We start from the raw sequence: 21222 nt of genomic DNA, 5'->3' as shown, positions 1-21222 counted from the left end.
GGAAAACGCTCTCCCGTCGGCATAATTACTCCACCTCAACAAGAGGTGGAAGCTATGTCAGTGGGAGAGCATCTCCCACCGACTTCGCACTGGTGTGGACAAGGCTTAGGTCCATGTAACTTGCATCACTGTGGGGGTGGTTTTTTCACACTCCTGAGCGACATAAGTCACATCGACTTAAGCAACAGTGTAGACAAGTCCTTAATCTATAATTGTCTTGATGCTGTAGGTTCTTCAGCCATTAAAAAGGTCAGGAATTAGACTAGGTGTAGAGAGCTATTAGGGGATATCAAATGATGCACAGTCTTATGGGATATTATTTTGGAACTATTAAATTGACAGTTGTCTAAAGCATGATTTTAAAAATGTGGTTTTGAACTTCAATTCTAATACAATGATACTTAAGCACATGCATTCATGAATCAGGGCCTAAGTTATGAGGATTTGATTACATGGAGAAATTTACTGGTATAACTATCCCAATATAATTATTCTAGAATAAGAGAGAGAGTCCACATGGGAAGTTATACAGGTATAACTATACTGATATAATTAGGCTGGTAAACTTATCTATGTGGACAAGCCCTTAGATGCTGTAATAAACAGATATGGCTAGTGTTCTTGAAAGTTGAATGATGTCATTTTAAAAGAACTAACGTGAAGTCTAATTGACCATGTCATGGTAAGAAATTAACTTGCAATCATGTAGCCGGTTTTTTAGCAGAGCTGAGCACCTGCAACTCACATTGACAATGAGAATTGTGAGCATTCAGCAACTCTGACAATCCAGTCTTTGGTACACATCACTATTGCACATGGGACCTATTCTAAAAGCCATCAATGGGTTTAGCTCAACCCCACAAACTGCCTGTACACAGATGTTAAATTTTAGTTAAGTATAAATTATTTCTTCTCCTTAAGAATTGTATTTGTCTCCTTCAAAAAAAAAAAAGAGCCACAAAATAATATTAATCATCTTCCTTTTGTTTTCTTACCCAACAACGTATTTGTTTTAATTTCACCCATTAGAGTCCAAAAAACCAAGGTGGCCGTTCGCCAGAAAAGGAGCTGTGAGTATTTCACAACATAATTTTTCCTGTAATAGAGTTTCCCACAGATTAATGTGAAAGGCTAACTTGGTTCTTCATTTCACAATCTCTGAAGAAAGACAGAGGGCTTGTGAAATCAAAAATAAATGCCCCAATTCAGGCAGGTAATCTGTGGGATGATCTGCCCCCTACATAGGTCTCATCTGGATCTCTAATAGATATAAATTGATATAAGCCCTGAAGCACAAGGCTTAATAACACTTCCAAAATTTTTGTTGGCTTTAATTACAATAATTCTAGATATTCATACAACTGTCCAATTCCTTTTTAATCTTGTAAAGTTGTTGCTTTCCTATGGCCACATGTCACTGAGGCCAAGAAGTTAACAATGGGACGACTCAAATAAGTACCTGTTAAAGTATCCTGCTGTACTGGAGTCAAAAATCACTTCGTCCGTGGTGTTAACTGAAGGGTACATGCTGCAACGAAACAGATTTGATGTGTTGAAATAATACTATTTACCAATAGCTGAGGAGTCCTCCTAAGAACAAAGCCAGCCTAACCCTGCATGGTTTTAGTCTCTAAGGTTCCACTCTTACAATGCAATCTGCTAGCACAGATCCCCAGCAGCCGCAGCCCTGGAGCCTCTTTCTCTGGCCGCCGTAGCCCTGCATCTCCCAAATTCCCCCCTCCACCTCTTCTCACACCACTGCCCCCTCCTACCTACCCACTATTCCCCCCAAGGCCACCACCTCCCCTTACATGTGCATCTTCTCCAGGGTCCAGGCACCTGATCAGAGGAGCCACGCCTGCGCAGCTCCACTAATTAGGTGGGTGGCCCTTCATTCTCTCATGTGTGGTCACCCAGGAGTGCACCGTAGAGGGAACTATCCACGGACCACTTGAATGGAGCTCGCGGACCACTGGTGGTCCACAGACCACAGTTTGAGAACCTCTGAATTAGAGAACATGCTCGTTTAAAGTTGCCTAATGCTCCCTTATCGTGTCGTTTGGCAGCCGCCTGCTTTGTCCACTGCTTGCAGGAAGAGCAGCCCATTGCAGCTAGGCTGGTGGGGGCTTGGAGCCAGGGTGGGCCGACAGCCCCCACATCAGCTCCCCTAAGTTCCCTGTGTGGCTGCTGCCCAGCAGGCTGTCAATTGCTGGCAGTTCAGCTGTCCCTCCCCCACTGCCCTGTGCTGCTCTTGCCCTCTGCCTTGGAACTGCTCCGGGAGCCTCCTGCTTGCTGTGCAGGTAGGGTGACCAGATCCTATTTTATAGGGACAGTCCTGATTTTGGGGTCTTTTTCATATATAGGCTCTATAACACCCCACCCCCTGTCCTGATTTTTCACACTTGCTGTCTGGTCACCCTATGTGCAGGGAGGGGAGGGGAAAAAGGGGTGTTGTTGCCAGGGTTTCCCCTTCCCCCGTTCCTCCCCTCACCCATCTCCACAGAGCGGGGCGGGGGGGACACAGCAGGGCTCAGAATGGAGGGAGCTTGCTGGCAGCAGCTGCTGTCTCAAAGTCTCTCTCTCACACACAGGGTGTCAGAGTAGCAGCCGTGTTAGTCTGTGTCTCTGTCTCTCTCTCTGCCATGCTGTCTTCCCCGCCCCCTCCATTCCTGCTGCCTTATAGAGTGAGGCTGCATTAACAGCAAGGTGTTAACCCTTGGGGGCTCAGCCGAGTGCTAGTTCATCATTTAGCAGTAAGCCATTCCCTGGGAAATATCCCACCCTCTTCCACCCTCTGACTCCACCACCTCAACCAAGCTTCACACTTATCATTGCTGTGTACAGTATTAAACTGTTTGTTTAAAACTTATACTGTATATATATATATATATATATATAATATAGTCTTTTGTCTGTCAAAAAAAAAATTCCCTGGAACCTAACCCAATTTTTCTCCATGCGTAAGTAAAATAATTGTAATAAAAAAGATGGAGAAAAATTGTTCTCTCTTGCCCAGAGGGCAGGACAAGATCTGGGTTAGGTGATTAACTTTTGAGCCATGGCTTCACTTGGTTCTCATTTTTGGTCTCCCTTCATGAGCATAAACATTCCTGTTTACTTGTCAATTTAGACCTCAGTTCAGCAGCAATTAAGCATGTGCTTAAATCCCATTGGCATTAGTGGGATTTAAGAAATTAGGACAAAGCAATGAAACAAGTGCGGACAATTTTCAGAGTGGCTTTTTCAATAAATAAATGATACCTCATTTGAAAAACTTCCGAAGCATTCTCCCTCCCCTCCCCCCCCATCCACCACCCAAATACCAATGGGGAAGAAAAATTCTTCCTGCAGCTCCAATACCAGATGCTACCAAACTGTTTAACATAAATATTTCTGAATATATGGCTTGCGTTATTAAACCAGGAAAACTATGAGGATCCCATATTTTCTGTACTGTTTCAATATGTGGATATATATATTCCCATAAATAAATGACTAAACTATGAAAATGTTTTTCCATAGGGGATTCAATTTCTATATCCTTGTTTCTAGCAGTTCATGGTCCCGTTTTGTTTCTTTAGTAGCAATACAGTAGTTACCATAACATTCACTTTCTTTGGTTTCAAATGGTAATAAATAGTCCATATAATTATTCTCATTAGTGACTCCACTGTAGGAGGTTCAAACCAAACTCAGATTCCTATGCTGCTATGGTAGCTAATGGGGCTTCAAACTTGTTTGGTCCCTCAGAGCAGTAAAAGCACTACAGAAATCTGTCATATTTATTGTTATTAAATCACACATACATTGTAAATGTACTTCTCTGTCTTGGGTAAAGTTGAACTCTAAGGGAAAGCTGATTTCTGTTACACCACTGTAGATGCAGACTGAAACTTTATTTGAACAGACAGGTCAATAATCACAGTAAAAGAAAACCCACCTTAATTTCCTTTCTAGGTTGCCAACCACAACTAAACTATTACAAAAAATTTAAATACTTTAAATTTATTTGACTTTTATCTGCTTATGTTTTTTATTTATTTATTGGTTCCCTGGAAGCATGGATAATGAAAATAGATGAGTAAATTTCACTTTTAGTTAGTCAATTTCACCTTCCTGTTCTCAGGTATTAACACAATTAAGGATGAGTTAGCAATCTGCGCTGAATAATGTCTTTCTTTTTCTGTTAACAAAATTCTCAATTGTATTTGTCAAAGTTATTCACAAATTTCTTGACAAATATTTCCATCTCCAATCAAATAGCTTATGAGAGTTTGTTGCAAATATTAGGCATTTTAACTTCAAAATCCTTACGATTATAGGTGCCGATCCTGCAAACACTAATGCATATATAGCTTAATGTACTTGAGTAGTCTGCTTGAGTTCAATACCTTAGTAAAAACTGTGACACTGATATCTGCTGCATTCTGTGATCTTAATGTTTGAAAGCCAATTTTCTTGATCAGATATTTGCTTTTGTTTGTCTTTACTTTGTTTAAAGGTAAATAAATTAATCATATGTTAATTCTTTAAAGGCATAAATGATTGGCTACATTATTATGGTTTTAGTCTGCCAGGACCTCACCGCTAACATTTGGCTCTTTCTAAATGGGACTATTTGCATGTTGAAAGTTAAGCACGTACATAAGTATTTGTTGGATTGGAACCTGAGACTGAGAATTTTAAGGTTCAAATATTTAAAATTTGCAACAAACTGCAAACAAGCTATTCAAATGCCAAGAAACATTTGTTAATAATTTTGATGTTCACTCAAAAGTGAGTTCACTAGGATTATTCATGGACGTAAAAGTTAAGCACATGCGCACGTGTTTGCAGGATCAGTGCCTTAATTAGAAAATGCAAGTAATATTGTTTCTGCTCACTGATAGAACGTCTTGTGGAACTGACCATCACAGATCAAACTGTGAATTTCAAATATTATAGTGAAATGCACCTTTTGAAATGCATTTTTGGCAAATATTCCAGCATTCATCTTAAAATTCATTTTTGAGAGTATTCATATTAATAAAGTACAAGCACCCATATGGTCTCTGAAAGCAAATATGAAACACAGTCAAGTCAATATTCACTTTGAAATTCTAAAATATTGGTGGCAGTAAGCATAATACAGTGAGGTTTGGTGTGCAAATGCTGCAAGCAATGTTTGTTTTTTTAAAAAATCCATTGATTCTTTTATTATTATTATTCATGTCATGGAAAAATCTCTTTTAGTGTTCATAAAAATCTTATTTTTACACACACAAAAAACCCCACCCTAAATGCTATGGCAAATTTGACCAGACAGTGTCACTTTAAATGTGTAGTTTAAACCAGGTGAAGAGTTCAATATTAAAATGTTTTGAAAAAAATGTTTACCCTCAAAGATTTCCTGGTCACATATCACTGATTTTTGCATGAGCAAAGCAAGCTGAGTTTATTCTTAGATGGGTTTTGAGAATAGCCCATTATCGCTTGTGATGTTCTAGGTTAGCAACAGTCAAAGACTACCGCACTGTACAACTCAGTCTTATTGTGCCAAAGGGCCACCTTGACCTTGGCTCCTATCCAATATGTAGAAGCAAATGACAGTGCTGCATCTACACTCCTTTCACTGGATATGTGTACATGGGTTGGCAAAGAAACCAAACATTAGGGTGAAGTCCTTGCAGATTAAAACAAAATTACTGAAGCTAATAAGCATACTATTTACCTCTTTAAATTATAACGTGTAGAATTTATCTTTTAACAGGGTAAAGACAAACAAAAGCAAATGTCTGATCTGAAAAACTGTCTTTCAACCATTAAGATCACAGACTGCAGTGGATATGAGTTTCACAGTTTTAAGGTATGGAAATACTCAGTAAATTACACTGATAATCCTCTCCAATGGACTCAAAACTTTTTTCTCTTCTTTGTGTCCCTTTTAAAATTAATCTTTTCCATGGCAGTAATCAACATAGGCAATCTACATGCAGAATCTGTATATACATTTAGGGTACAACTGTTGCAACAGAAGGCAGTTAGTCTTGTGGTTAAGACAGAAGTCTAGGAGTCAGGCAATTCGGAATTTATGCCCAGCTCTGACAGGCTTCATGTGACCTTGGTCACTTACGAGATGTCTACACTGCAGCTGAGCACATGCCTCCCAGCCTGGGTAGAGAATCACGCTAACTTCGCTCGAGCTAGCACCCTAAAAATAGCAGTGTGGATGTTATGCCTTGGCACTGGCTCAGGCTAGCTGCCTGAGTTCAAGCTGCCTGACCCAAAGGGTCAGAGTTCGGGTGGCTAGCCCGAACCCCTCCCCATGCTGCAATGACCACACTGCAATTGTCTGTGTGCTGGCTCAAGCAAAGCTAACTTGAGTGTCTCCCTCCACACTGGGAGGCTCCCTCCCAGCTGCAATGTAGATACACTGCAAGGTCTCTGTTCCTTGATTTCACCATCTGAAAAACAGGTATAATAATACACCTCTGCTTCAGAGGGATGATGTGAGGTTAAATTCATTAATGTTTGCAAGCCACCCTGAGATCCTTGGATGGAAGGTGCTCCATAAATGCAAAGAATTATTCTGCATTACTATTATTATATATATGCTTTATAATACTCAAGAGTAAAATGTCAGGATTTTTATTTTTTAACTATTAAACATCCAACCAAAGGATGAGAACTGTTGTTATCCAGGTCAGGTTTACTTGGTCCTACCACAGCACAGCGGGCTGCACTTGATGACTTCTCGAAGAGCCTGTCCAGCCTGACATTTCTCTAATTCTATTATTTATACTATATTTTAATACATTGCATAAAGATTGCAGCACTTTATGTATCAGTCAGCTATTATGCATGAAATCTATAAGGTTTTTTTCCTCCCCCCATCCCAATCAATAGAATAAAACTTGGCATGAAATGATAACGACTCAACAGGCTCAGCAGAAAGACACTGATAATCCATTAGAAGTGAGGAAAGAAGAAGCCGTATGGGAACTTTTTACAAGTGAATGCAGTTACTTTCTGGATCGCTTACTGGTTCTCAAGACGGTAACTTTGGATTTATTTCTCCAGTAGATTAAACATAGGACTTGTCCTGCCGTCAGTGGGGCAAGAAGAAAGTCATCTATAACCTTTCCTTCTTTATATCTAAATGGAAATTACTTGTACTTTTGTGCTGTATACTCCTCATGTCTTGTTTTCTAAACCTGTTTCCACAATTCTCTAGTTTTCATTTCATCCTGATGAAATCTTTTCCTCTGTGTGCCTCTTCTCAGAGATTTGCATCAGTCTCTCTTGGTTCAGTGCCTTCTGTACTCCCAGTAGCATCAGAGGCCATTTTAGTCTGTCTTTCACTCTCTCTCAACTCGCACTTTCAGACTCATAATGCTATACTTTCCATTATTGCTAGCCCATTTCATTTTGTACTCCTGGCTTTTAATAGCTTAGCTTGAAGAGGACTAATGGGGTGTAGTTGTGTTATCCAGACTAGAGCCCTGAAAATGCAAAAATTCGGCAGGGCAGTATTTCAAGCTCCCCTCCCACCCAGCGGAAAAAATAAAATCAAGCCTAACCTTATCCTGAGGAAAAATAGGAGCATCTTCAAAGTTGAACAAGCTGTGGTAAGGCTGCACTCTGGACAGTTAGCCCATGCAGTATCCCTTTATAGGTGATAAAGGAAGATCTATCAAGGGTTTCTATACACGCACTCACACACACACTTTCACCACCTCTACCACTGGTTTCTCAAAAGGAAGGAGGATAGAGTCCAGGGAGGAACTGCATTTTAAAAAGCACGTTTCATGCTGAAAAGGTGGTTTAGTCATCGACACTAATGCTCCAAAATCAGGTGGATGAGGAAGAACACAGACAGCTCCATTAGGGTGGGCAGAAGGGGGGGGCAGTTATTGGACAGTTAGGAAAAGCCAGGATGAAAGTATCCTGCCATCTAGAAACATTTGTTTTAAAGAGTGGAAGTGGTAGAGGATCGCTGAGGAGCTCAGCTAACTGCAAGTGGTTCTCCTGCTAGGCAGGGGGGTATTACAAGGCACTCAGACCCCTTGGTGATGAGTGAGGAGTAAGAACCTAGAGCGAAAGGCAGGTAGATACAGTAGTAGGCCCTATGTGGCTCACAAATGATACAGCCTCTCCTCCCTCATCCCATCCCTCCCATCCCTGTTTTTAATTATTCTCCAGCAGTGAAAACAAATGTGCTTATGAAAGAGTTTGGCAACTCTCACAGTTCCATGTATTTCTTGCTGCTCTAAATATTTCTCACTATTAAATATTCCACTTGTTCTAATCAAGCTCAGCTGAGATTTGAGACTATGGAGTGTTTCCTCCTCAAATGGCGTTCTTCTCAGGCTCTCAGTTCAGTAGTTCATGGCAGCTAGACCAATGCACCCCTCCCCTAGCACCTTGGGCAACATCAGTAAGCATTTTATCCATGTTTTCATGTAAAGCCATTTCTATTAAATACATTATATTTCTCAGCTCATTCTTAGCTGCTTTGGGGGCATTGTTTGGTAGAAATCACAGTAAGTCAGTGCAACCCCCAAAGAGTCAAGCTCCAGCAGTTCATGTGTAATGTATTCAGTATTCACCACGTGCATTCACAGTGTTCATTCAGCACCACTGAAATTCACCCAGAAAGAAGAGAGACTGAACAAGCCACCCAGCCTCTCAAAGCCTTGGCCCTACAGCCATTTAGCTGCTTAGTGGGACTCTTCCACCCCCCATGCCAGAGCATACAGAGCAACATGGAGGTAGACGGAAAGGGTTGGGGTGGGCCTAGATTAGAGGACAGGGTTCATGACCACCAGGTCTGCAATTGCATGGATCTGTGGGTATAAACCCCTGCGTACAGGTCTAAAGAGGCCTCAGCCCCCATTCCCAACCACAGAATAAAATAACAGCCATGATGGGGCTATGTTGCGGTCTGTGGGCTGGCTGTGTATGGATTCTCTCACTTCAGTCACTGCATAGGTCCTGCCCAAAACCCATTATTTTTAGGCTTTGTGCAGGCCATGAAAGACTTGCTCCTAACTGGTGGGAGCCCAGCCATTTTGTAGTCTGCCAGTCAAATTATGGTTTACGAAGGAATATACGGTAAATCTATCTGCCTGCTGCAAATTAATTGGTTTGTTAATGTTGAATTAATACAGATAATAAATAATATGGCTTTATTGTCTTTTTTAAAGATATTTGTGAATACATTAAAATACCTGCAAAACAATGAGTTCCTTGTGGATGTGGATTTGTGGGGACTTTTTGCAAACTTGGAGGAGTTAAACCAGGTGAGGAAAAAAAGAAGAAATCTCATTTAGATCAAAAGCTGACAGCATAATTAAAAAAGAGGAACACAAAGAATTGCCAGACCCAGATTTCAGTGTCTGTATCTTGAACTTGACCCTAAGGACACTATCCCCCTCTCTCTTGGGCAGAACAATTTGGATGAGGCATCTGATCAGGCCAAATGATTTCATGAACAGGCATAGAGCCATCTGAGTTTTGGTTATGGCTGTAGTCTGATCGTGTCCTGTTTCCTGTCATAAGATGAGTTTGGCATTAGCTCTTTAAAATAGAGTCTTGTTAAATCATAGGTTTTGGCAGTCCTCAGTATACAAACATTCGGGCAGAACAATCACAACAGCCAGATCCATACAACAGTGAATTTCCCGTACGAAACAATTGCATAGACATGAAGTGTCTGCTACACTATGGTCCCTTTGTGCTACTCCACAAGGACAAAGGGAACAGAAACCACCCACATCTCCCCAGCTAGGGATTCCCCAGGTGACATGCTTGACTTGTGTGCTACTCACCCTGCAGCTTCTGGGGCAAGGTGGAGAGAAGACACGCCCGGAGTGCTCTGTGCTCTGTCTATCCTCAGCTTGTGGCCAGTCCCCTTGGGGACTCTTTTCCAACATGTGAAAGTTAAAGTAGTCCCTATGCTGCTCTGACTTGTGCTGGGGCCAGGAAAAGACTCAGGGATCCCTAGCACCACCAACCCTGAGTGTAAACTCGGCAAAGCAGAGAACCTGACCTAAGATCTCCATTTTGCAAGGACAGCATTCGCTGCAAGGCATTTTAATGCCAAGACAAGTTAGTCAAGATTGCAATTGATAATACCAGGCATTCCTTCAAGCCGAAATAGTTGTTACCTGGCTTTAATGGCAAAGCAAAACTCTGTCCTGCCTTTGACAGCATCACATAAGACAAAAGAAATTATTTCCAAACTGATTCTTTTCACTGAATGCAAAATTACTGGTATAAGAGCAAATACATCACCCTGACTGAATGAGGGGTGGCATTTGGGAACAGTTTCTGACTCCATTAGTGAATGAGCACTACAGAAGATGATCACTAAGATCAAATGCTACTCTACTAAGAAAACTATGTGTTGCAGTTTTCCTCCTCCTCCCACAGTCACTGACATCTCATTTTTTTGCTCTTCTTCTACCAGCACAGAAAGAGTTTGCCTTCTATAATAAGGATTGCAAAGATTAATCAGTGTCTGCACAGTGGCTTGAACATACAAAGGGCTAAGTATTATTATTAGAGCTCTATTGGTGAGAGGCAGTATGAGCTAGTAGATACTGACAGTCAGGAGATGTTGATTCTACTCCCATCTGTGCCATTGGCTTGCTGGGTGACGTTGGCCCAATCAGTTCATCTCTCTGTGTCTGTGTTTCCTCCACCAGCCAATATCTTTCCTGTCTATTTAGAGTGTAATCGCTTCAAGACAAGGCCCTGATTTTTACTCTGCTTATGCAGCGCCCAGCCCACTGGGCCTCTATATCAGTCTGAGCCCTTTGATGTTGTTACTCTATGTCGTGGGTCATGCATGCTCCATCCCCTTTTGGGGTGGGGCAAGGGTCATTGTAGCCCCGCGGCCAAGTCTGAGTGACCCCTCTGGGTCCCAGAATAGTGTGGCCCAACAGCCAAAGTCAATATACTCGCCCTCTCTATCAGGAAGGGGTGGCCTAACAGCCAGAGTCAATAGAGCTGCCCTCACAATCAGGGCTGTGCGACCTAATGGCCAGAATCAATAGAACTGGTGAGACGGGCTGCCACCCCAGGATGGGTGGCAGCCAGGGTAGGGGAACCTGGGCCCTCCCTCTCCACCGGGTCCCAACCCAGTGCCCTGTCGATTGCAGGGTTGCCTGCCACCAGCTCAGGGATCTGGCCAAAACACACTGAGCTAGTCTCTGGTTCTACAACCACCTCCCCGCAAAGATTCCCTAGGTTGCTTCCTACCCACTTCTCCACGGCTTGTAGTCTCAGAGTTCCCACAGTCTCTCCTCCCTCTGTGGCATCGAAGCCTGGGGGTCATCAGTCGCCACCATCTGGCTGGCCTCCACATCATGAAGTGCCAGTGGTCCTTCAGTAGGAGCCTGCAACCCAGGGCCTGTCACTGGCAGGGTTGCCCGCCACCGGCTCAAGGATCCAGCCAAAACACGCCGAGCTAGTCTCTGGTTCTACAACCACCTCCCCGCAAAGATTCGCTGGGTTGCTTCCAATCTGCTTCTCCAAGGCTTGTTGTCTCAGGGTTCCCATGGTCTCTCCTCCCCCTGTGGGATCTGGAGCCTGGAGGTCATTGGTTGCCGCTGGCTGGCGTCCGCATCATGAAGTGCCAGCGGTCCTTCAGCAGGGCCTGCAGCACACCTCCTCCCTCTCCAATGGTTCGTCCTGAATAAGATGAGCTGTTCCCTTTTATACATGGTTTCCAACTGGAGCATGCCCAGAAGGGTTGAGGGGGCATGGCCTCCTCGGCTCAAAGAGAGGCATTAATCCCTGCAGTCCCAGTGAGGGGCATGCATGCCCCGTCACGCTATAATACGACATAATAATGAAAATAATAATTGTTACTGCAATAAGTGAGTACTCCCTCAGTTCCCCCTGGCATCCCTACAGAAACAACAGATAAACTAAACATCAGAATAAACATGCATCAAGTCTTTGCCTGGCCCTATCGTGGTGAGAGACAGGGGAGGGGTTGAATTATATGCTATTTACAGGATGAACACGCCGGAGGGTCGATTAGGATACAATCAGGATTGAGTGTTGTTTTTAATACTTTTCCCATTATGGTTTTTTTAAATTTTTGCACGTGTATATAATATAGTAACATCCATTATGGTCAAATGTGGGGAAAATGATACTGACACCCTTGCCATAAAAGAACTTTATGTTGTGAAATATATAAAATACACCTTGCCAACATGCTAGAGTTAATACTGTACCACGAGCAACTCCCCAAAAGCTGTGTAGGCCCACACATTTGCTAAATGAAATAGAGTGGTTAAAATTAAAATCCCAGCATTTTAATGTAGTTCACTATGGTACTGGAGATACAGGAGTTATTTTCAATTCTGTCTCTACAGGAATACTGTATATTCCTGATACCACTGCATGGTAAATGTAGATTTCACAGTAAATTTTTCTATGGTGGCACAAGATGTGGAGATTCAGATAGGACCAATAGAATCTAAGTGAAAATATTTTTAAAGAACTTCATTTGGGAGAATGCCTTGCTTGCAAAGGCAGTTTTCACATTCTGGTCCCTTGGCAGTTTTAAAGAAATGTTTTTCATTATCTTCAGGAAATTGAAATAAGGTGGAATATAAATTACAATCGCTTTCCAAATGAGTTTGAAGACCTCTTTAATCACATTGCATCTACAGTGTTCTGTCACATCAGATCACTATACAGCATTTATTTCTGTAATTCCCAATGTTAATTTGTGTTGAATATTCATATTAATTATGTAGCTACTGTTCTAAAATAAATGTAATTGGAAAAATGTAATATTGTGTCATCATTTTTGTTAAACAGAGCTTGACAAGGCCTAAGTGGGTGTTTTTAACAGGATTGTTTTAACTTCTGGTTAACTTAAGCACTTAGACCATGATTCGGAAAGGGATTGTGCCCGCTGACTTAAAGTCAGTCAATGGAGCTTGGTGCAAGTATAGGGCTTTATTGGGTGTGGAGTCAGTTGCAGGATCTGGACTTTAAAAAGATTTAATGGTAAAAATAAAGCTCAGAAGAGCAGACAAACTAATTTTTTTTCTTTCCTTGACTAGGTGAGTCTCAGTTTTGTGACTGATTTTTTCAAAATTGTAAAGGACCATACCACTGCATCTGAATCCTCCCTGGATTTCATCTCTGTACTCACAAAGGTAACATGGTCAGAAAGGCTCTGTAGTAGGACTCTAAATGTAGTGCAGAAAGTTTTTGAAGCTGCTTTCTTGGTCACATTCCACTTTTAGTAAAAGACCTAGATCATATAATAGGAGGAATCAAGCTGTCCAATGGGAGCTTCAGAGATACATTCACTCTTCTTTCACTCAATGGGTGAAATCCTGGCCCCGCTGAAGTCAATGAGAGTTTGCCATTGACTTCACTGGGGACAAGATTTCACCCCAAATTTGTAAGTGCCTCTAACACAGGTGGATACCTTAGTACATTCCTAAATATAAGGCTATGCAAAGCTGTTCCGTAGCCTAGCACTTCTTATCATCTACTTTATTTTTCTGGCAGTAAAGTCTCAACACTGCAGATGCCCGTAGAATTGCTAGAGTTGTGGCAGGATTCTTTAAGAAAGTAGTTTTCTTTGGCAAGTTTACCCTCTATTGTAGCCCAATTTTCCCTGTTGCAATCAAATCTCCGGCAAAATGTATCTTACAAAAACTAAAAAAAGTAGATTGTTTACCCCATTGTTTTGCCCCTCACTAGAACATTCCTCTTTTTCAATCTTGTTAAACTTCTAAATCTTTTGTCTTGCAGTATTTTCAAGGTAACCTCTGCCAGACACACCAGATTTATTGCCTTCATTACACCTCAGCCATCTTTTACTTGGAGAACCTGAGGCAGAGAGAAGATTTTGGAATCTATCTGAAAGTAAAGTGTTGGTTTTGCTCTCCTTGTTGAGTCTTCAACCATCCTATCCTGTCTTTAAAAACAAATTGGAAAAGCTATATTCCATTTTAGATAATAGTCTATGCCTTTTTTCTTGAAATGCAAACAATACCACAGGTTTAAATATACTGGGTAGAATCCTGGCTCCACTGAAGTCAGAGGCAAAATTTCCATTGACATGAGCTCCTTCAATGGCACCAGGTTTTCATCCACTCCATTCATACAGTGCTTAATGCACTTTCAATTAGTGCAACCTGTAAAATACAGAATTATTAAATGTTAGAATTAGTTTCCAACCGGAGCAGGTCAAACAGCTGGGCTGTTAATCCAAAGCTGTCATATGTTACCGCCTATTGCAGGGTAGGAGCAGCAGGGTTGGCCAATGTATAATGTCCTGTGATATCTGCAAACACTGGGAGGAGAGTGGAGCAGTTGACATAACTAAGTACCTAATGCAACAATCCCCTCTTGGGATTGCCTAACACTGAGCGCAGAAGCTAAAATAACTGCCTATTTTTAAGAGGTTTGGGGGGAGGGATAGTTCAGTGATTTGAGCATTGGCCTGCTAAACCCAGGGTTGTGAGTTCAATCCTTGAGGGGGCCATTTAGGGATCTGAGGCAAAAATTGGAGATTGGTCCTGCTTTGAGTAGGGGGTTGCACTAGATGACTTCCTGAGGTCCCTTCCAACCCTGATATTCTATGATTTTCTGTCTTATGTGATCTGCTCAAAGATCAGACCTTGTAACAATCACGTGACTCCAGGAGCTGCTGCTTTAATGAGAACACCAAATAGCATGAAACTCACAAGAGTTGCCACACCTGAGGAATAGGAGATTCAAGAGGCTTTTGTGTGAACTGGAGAGGCTGGCGTGGTGGTTTTGTCACTTAAGCTCTGTCTTTATTTGAAGCCGTGTTTATATTCACATGGTCTTAATCAGACTTTACAAGCACAACATTCAGAATAAGATAAGTGCTTTATTACTTCATTCTGAGCCTGAATTCTCTTTGCAGAGGGAAGTTAAAAGCATGTGTTTAAACCAAGCTAACAGCACCAGACACATGAATATAATGAAAGAGCATGGTAGTGCTTTTGCGTGTTTTTGTGAGTCTGTGAGAAAAGAGTTGGTAGAGTTTTCATTGAATCTGAGGGAGAACACTTGAATGCTCCCCCCCCCTTTGCATATTTATATCTCTGTGACCCATCTGGGAGGGAAGAGGGTCTCCCTGAGTGCACAGGATGGAACTAAAACAGCAGCTCATTGATGTAAATGTCATTTTTACCCTTTGAGATACATTTTGTTTTACTGTATCTGAAACCAGCTGGGAAGAAGAGAGAGACTGGGAGGCTAGCACAACAATACTACATTCAGTGGCCTGGCTTTTCCCTGTCATGTAGCAGTATCTCCATTGACTTGACCTAAACTCTTGCCAAGCTTGAAGAGTTATTGTTTATGGACTTCTAAAGTGAGCACGAGTGGTCAAATTCTGCTCTTAGTTACACTGCATATATCTGAAATCAGTGGTGTTAATCCAGATTTACACTAACCAAATTTAGCCCATAGACTGCATGGGATAGGGCCCTACCACTTTTATTTATCTTTAGCATCACACAGACCAATAGCACTACATAAATACTAAATAATGGACATCACCATTTCAAACTCACTCAGCTTTCAGATTTTACCCTATTTAAACCTGATAAATAAGCTCACTCTTATGGGCAGCTCCAGGGTGGTAGCCAAGTGTCCTGCCCCCACTAGGGGCATTTGGGGTCTGAATAGCTCCAGTACCACCAGGAGTCCCCCAGGGGCAACAGAGACACATCTAAGGGCAAAACTCACTCTTTTATAAGCCGTCAAACGTTGGAGAGGAAATGGCTCTGGAGGAACCCTCGATTGAGATTTTTCTTGATGAGATCAAATGGTATGGTGAAGAAATGTATTATTAGGAATTAGTATAATGCCTGAAATGTTAAGTTATCTATACCAAAAATTAACCTGTGGGACTGATTCAGCTCCTCTTGGAGTGAAAGGGAGCCTTTCCATTGACTTCACTGGGATCTGAATTGGCTTCATCACAAGTGGATCCCCATTTCATTTCAGTCAACTGATGATGCAGCTAATTTCTTATTAACGGCTTTGTCAGAAAGCACCTAGAGGTCGTGGATCCTAAAACAGGCTTCCTTTATATTCAGTAGTGGTGTGAACAAAATGAACAGTGCAAACGACTACATCTACCAGAACTGTTGGTGGCTCCTTTACACAGACTGACCCGATATCCCCTCCTCCTTAACAATATCTGGAAGAGAAGCACTGATGCAGCACAGAAAGCCACCATCCACTCTATTAAGGAAAAGGTGGAAAAGTCCTTACGTAAGTAGCTGAGATTAAAAGTCAAGTTCTCCATTTAGTATTTTCTCTGAGGATTTACGCACTTGAGGTTCAAATGTAAAGGAGGTTGTTGTTTTTTACTGTGTGAAGATGTGATTGATGGCATGAAAAACTCATTGTGATCCCTTTGAGGCCTTCTCTTTTTCTCAAAATTGTCTGGTACCATTCTCATATTTTCAAAGTCTTCCCTCAGTATGTTAATGCAGCACTTAAATCAGTCAGTCACTTGTATTCACAGAGAATCACTTGAGCAGTTCACAAATGGGAACAAATCAAGGAGTATCTCAAACAAAGAGGTCTTTGAGATGGAGTCATGTCTGGGAAAGATTCAGAGCGTTTAATCCTTAAAAGAATAAAATTCCACACACAAGGGGCATATTAAGCCAACAACCTTTCTCGGAATGACAGTCTTAACCTGTAAGGTATCTAGGGAGCCATCTCATCTAAGGAAAACTTTCTCCAGCTTATGTAGAAAAAAATGGATGGGTTTTTATACTGGAGTCTATTTTACATAAATAACCTATTAATTCAGTCATTTCCTGGAACCCACAATTTGCAGCTGTAAATATCTGGTAGCTCTGAAGCTCATTATAAGACAAACTTATTTTTCCAGTGCCCCAATCCAGCTCCCACTGAAGTCAATGAGAGTATTAATAGATAGAAAGTGAATACACCTATTGGCGTATGCCTGGACCAGAGACCTCTGCCCAGGATTACATATCAGGAAGTGGCTTTGGTCCACTTAGCCTGTCTGCCTTCATGTCCTCATCTGTGACATTACAACTTACCTGCCTTGCTGGGATGGTGTGAGGGGTAACTTTACCTCCAGCGTTCCCTCCCTTGCTGAGTGTGTGCGCGCACACTGCAGTGTTGTGTGCAAAATGGCTGTGCATGCAAAATTAGGAGTCATATTGAAGTTTTGCTCTTTAAGGCCCTGATCCTGCAGACTAATGCACGTGCTTCATTTTACACACTGTGAATAGATCTCCTGAGTCCCAGTCCAGTGCCTAAATCACAAAACCATCCTTCCTTTTAAAGTTTGTTCTTAAAGATTCGCATTGATTCCAATGGCTTTTGAATCAGTCTCTAAATGATAACAGCTAATTTACCGTTAAATAAACCACTAAAGAACTTTCTCATGCTACTGGAGTCACTCATGAACTAATAATAGACAGGCTCCAGCCAATTTCCCCCCCCCCCCAGCTTCCCAGCCTTGCACCCCCAGCATATATTGTCTTGCTCTGGTCAGAAGCCTGGTTACCTAAGAAATAAAATAAATTTACAGTGTAAGTTCTGCAAACTAAACAGGATTTGAATAAAGCAGTGTCTCACCCTGACAGATGGTACAAACAGATCACAGATCTTCAATACACAGGCTGGAACTCTCCTCCAGCCTAGGACCATGCTCCCCAATTCAAAGTCTTTGTCCTCCAGATGTGTTTCCAGGTGTTGAGTTGTGGCAGCAATGAGGCCAAGTGATGAACTCACTTCCCCTCTTTTATAGTTTCTTCCAGTTTGCTGAAAAGATCTATGCTTGTGACATAGAGGTCTTCCCCCATTGGTCAAGCAGCCTCCATTGTATATGCCCTCTCTCTGAGAAGTCTCCATTGTATACAGTTCCTGGGATAGTGAATTCTCTTTAATTGGCCATCAGCATGATTGGCTACTCCACTGTTGTACCTGAAAGGCTGGTTGTGGGTGTTCCCAACCTCACAACATATTTCAGTAACACACACATAACAAAACTTTGTAACTTCCCATATAATGATAGCACATACAATCCAATAGGATATTAATGTTCAACAGCTCAAGACTTTTAAAATGATGCCTCACAAGGCATACTTTGTACAAAACATATCATAATTATATGGCAGTGATGAATATGGGGGTTCCAGGGTGTTGCTTTGAGGTACAGAGTGCCAGAAACTCCCACTGAAATCACTGGGAGTTAGCCATCTAAACACCTTTGAGGGTTTAGGCCAGAGTCCCTCCACTTCCACTGCAGTCTAGCACTGTTAAAGGCATTCAACATCTCCCAAGCTTGTTGTCAACCATGGGAAAAATTGATATTTTGTATTTTTCAGGAGATCTTGAAGGTAAAGTAAAATGGCTGGACAATTTTCAGAAATTTAGGCAGCTGCACGAGGTTATAATTTGGCCTCCACTTTGGGATCGTGACAAAAGGTTCTTTCTCCCAGAGGTAAGCCGTGTATTCACCACTATTTAAATGTTAGCCTGAGGACTTCTTCTTTGAAGAAAATTTTCATATAGTTCCTACATTTGCCCGACCTTAGTGTTGTGGTCTGAAGATGATAATCATCTCTGTATTCTAACTCATGTAGGTGTACATTATTATTAGTTATATTCTGATAGTATGTAGATGCCCCAATCAAGAGTAGGCTCCATTGTGCTAGGCGCTGGGCAGACACATGTGCACAGATGTTCTTAGCCTTGAAAAACTAACCCTCTTCATGCTTAGCTTTACTCACACAAGTAGTTCAGGGCTGGAGAGAAGGACTCTTCCCTGCTGCCGCATCTCTGGCAGTAACCAGAGTCATCCTTTCCCCTTCTGAAGTTCAGGGTCTGTCTTTTTGGAGGTGGAAAGGGTTTCTACCACACTTGGCTCTGAGGTTGGGATGTCAACTGGTCCAACAATCTATGGGAGATCCACGTTGCTTACTCCAGGGAGCTGAAGAAGTATCCCAACCCAAGAATCATATGAGGTTGATACAAATACTACTTCTTATTACTCCTTTATTAGCTGGTTTTAAGGTAGAACCATGCAAAATTGTTCACCTTCCCCACTTCCCAGGATGAACCTAAGAAATTCACGTTAGCATTTGTAATGTAAAAATATGAATTTTCCATGAGAATGGTTCTGCTTTCTGCCGAGGTGACCCATTGACCTCCCCTTGCCTTTGAAGCCTGAGTTTAAGTAACATTATGGTACAGTTGCTAAGTGGGGCTCACCTTGATGTTCAATGCTGTTAAATTCATTAAACTCACTCTAAAGAAGATGATCCCAGTTTGAATTTTCAAAGAATTAAACTTGTTTAATCCAGAGTATTGCTAAAATAACCATGGCCATGCTTAGTTGGTAGCTGTCTGACATGCTTAGTTTGATGTAAACCTGAATATCCTACAAATACGAAGAGTATTTCTCAGACTCCTTAACAACTGGTCAATTTCCAGTTCCAGGTCAAATTTGTATGATTCTCTTTTCTATTTTTTCTTCCAAGTGTCTGAAACATATTTTAAGAGAAAACGTGAGTGAAAACATCTTGTCTTCCTCAAACAGACAGCTTCTTCATGAAGGGAGGTTAACTCTTGCAGGTAAATGCCATTTTATTCATGTGCCAGCATTACAGCACCATAGTCTGTATGGTCAGTACAGCACAGATCTGTGCTCCACTGATTAATTAGAAATATGGATCAAAGAAAAACAAATATACAACGTGTTATGCAGTGATTGATTATTGTCACATCTGGATGGCCAACCTGCTAAATGCGGAAGGAATCAGCTTGACTGGCCAATGTCCAAATTTCAGAGCAGGTTTTTTATCGTGATATTCAGTATTGTGGCTCAGGGAACACAGAGGAAGTTGAGACTGCTCTGTAAAAAGGTGTCCTTGTCACGTGTGATTGATCTAGGTATTTAAGCAGTTCTAATGCATCCATCACTGTACTAGTATCTAGATGCCATACGCAAGATTAAGGAAAGAATCAAAAAAACGTTTTTTTCATCCCTCCCAAGTTATGAACAGCTTTTCTAAGCGATTAGCCTTGGTGGATGTCTTCAAAGAGGAAGGTATTACCACGCTGGATTGTGTCCGCCGCTAGTGAGGAAAAGTGTATTGAAACAGGGGACTCTTGAGACTATCCCACCAGTGACATGATCTTGCCCAGCTGCAGTATATTACAGCATCGGAACATGTCCTTCACGGCAATTCCAACAGCATCACCTTGTGCTGCTGTGGCACCACATAACACAACATCGTATCTCTGCAGCACAAGCATCATGTTGTAAAGACGTCCAGGTTTGTCTCATTGGATGAATAAGGCAACATCCCTATCTGAGCATGAGGCAGCAGGGGTTGAGCATGCTCATCCCTACCTGAGTGTGAGGTAGAGACTGGGCAGTGGAAGCATCCCCGTCCTTATCCAAGTGCAAGGAGGACAGAAGCGGCACTGAGAGCAGCACAGTGGGGTGGGATAAAGGTCTCAGCGGTGGTTTAGGCATTAGAAAGAAGTCTTCCGTTTAAAATTCCCTGATTAGTGCAGCCAGGCACTGAGGCAAAGAGAATAAGGCATAGAAGTTGTGATTCACCTTGCTCCTACCCTCACAACTATCATCATAAACTGGATCTGGTTCTCTCATCACAAGATTTCTCTTTCCCAGGCCAGCAACAGGGAGATGAAAATGTAAGGTGGTAGAACAGACACAATGGTTGGTGCATAAATTAATACAATTCTTTTTTAACTTACAAAAATTCATTGCTATTATTTGGGAGGGTTTGGCAGAAGGGGGCAGAGCACAAGTGTTTTTTAATCCAGCTCTTCCTTTCATCCCCAAAATTTCAGCCAGCAACCCCCATCACCTGAGCTGTCCACTGCTGATGAGATTAAGTAGTGGTACTTATCAAGGATCTACATTTCTTGGGGGAAGAAATTAACATTGAAGACAGATAGGGTGGCACATCCCTAAATCTTGCAGAAATAAGTTTGCAAGCTCAATTTATTTTAGCTAACATAAGCAATTGGAGAGAGCTCGTGGTTTGGCAATATTTCTTGATCTTTTCATTTTCAAGAGGAAAATGAAAAAACATAATTCTAAGCAGAATGAGATGCTGAAAATGGGAAAGAAGCATCTCCTAAAGACACAGATTTAAAAACACACACAGTCTGATACTGAGGTGTGCTGTGCAT

The 21222-nt window shown here is 41.8% G+C and overlaps 1 protein-coding gene across 1 annotated transcript in view; it reads left to right on the top strand.

Moving 5' to 3' along the window:
* The first annotated feature begins 2271 nt into the window (after positions 1–2271).
* PLEKHG7 (pleckstrin homology and RhoGEF domain containing G7) overlaps positions 2272–21222 on the top strand; it is a 44121-nt gene continuing 25170 nt past the window's right edge. The window contains exons 1-9 of the mRNA XM_074951075.1: positions 2272–2300; positions 5750–5845; positions 6886–7035; positions 9186–9281; positions 13071–13166; positions 13774–13887; positions 16104–16278; positions 18381–18496; positions 19536–19629. Coding sequence (XP_074807176.1) covers positions 5771–5845; positions 6886–7035; positions 9186–9281; positions 13071–13166; positions 13774–13887; positions 16104–16278; positions 18381–18496; positions 19536–19629 — 916 coding nt within the window. The 5' untranslated portion in view covers positions 2272–2300; positions 5750–5770. The remainder of the gene's footprint in view (positions 2301–5749; positions 5846–6885; positions 7036–9185; positions 9282–13070; positions 13167–13773; positions 13888–16103; positions 16279–18380; positions 18497–19535; positions 19630–21222) is intronic.

The sequence above is a fragment of the Natator depressus genome, chromosome 1, assembly GCF_965152275.1.
Source record: "Natator depressus isolate rNatDep1 chromosome 1, rNatDep2.hap1, whole genome shotgun sequence".
Taxonomy (NCBI): Eukaryota; Metazoa; Chordata; order Testudines; family Cheloniidae; genus Natator; species Natator depressus.
Note: the sequence above shows the minus strand (reverse complement) of the source record. Positions and strands in the feature narration are given on the sequence as shown.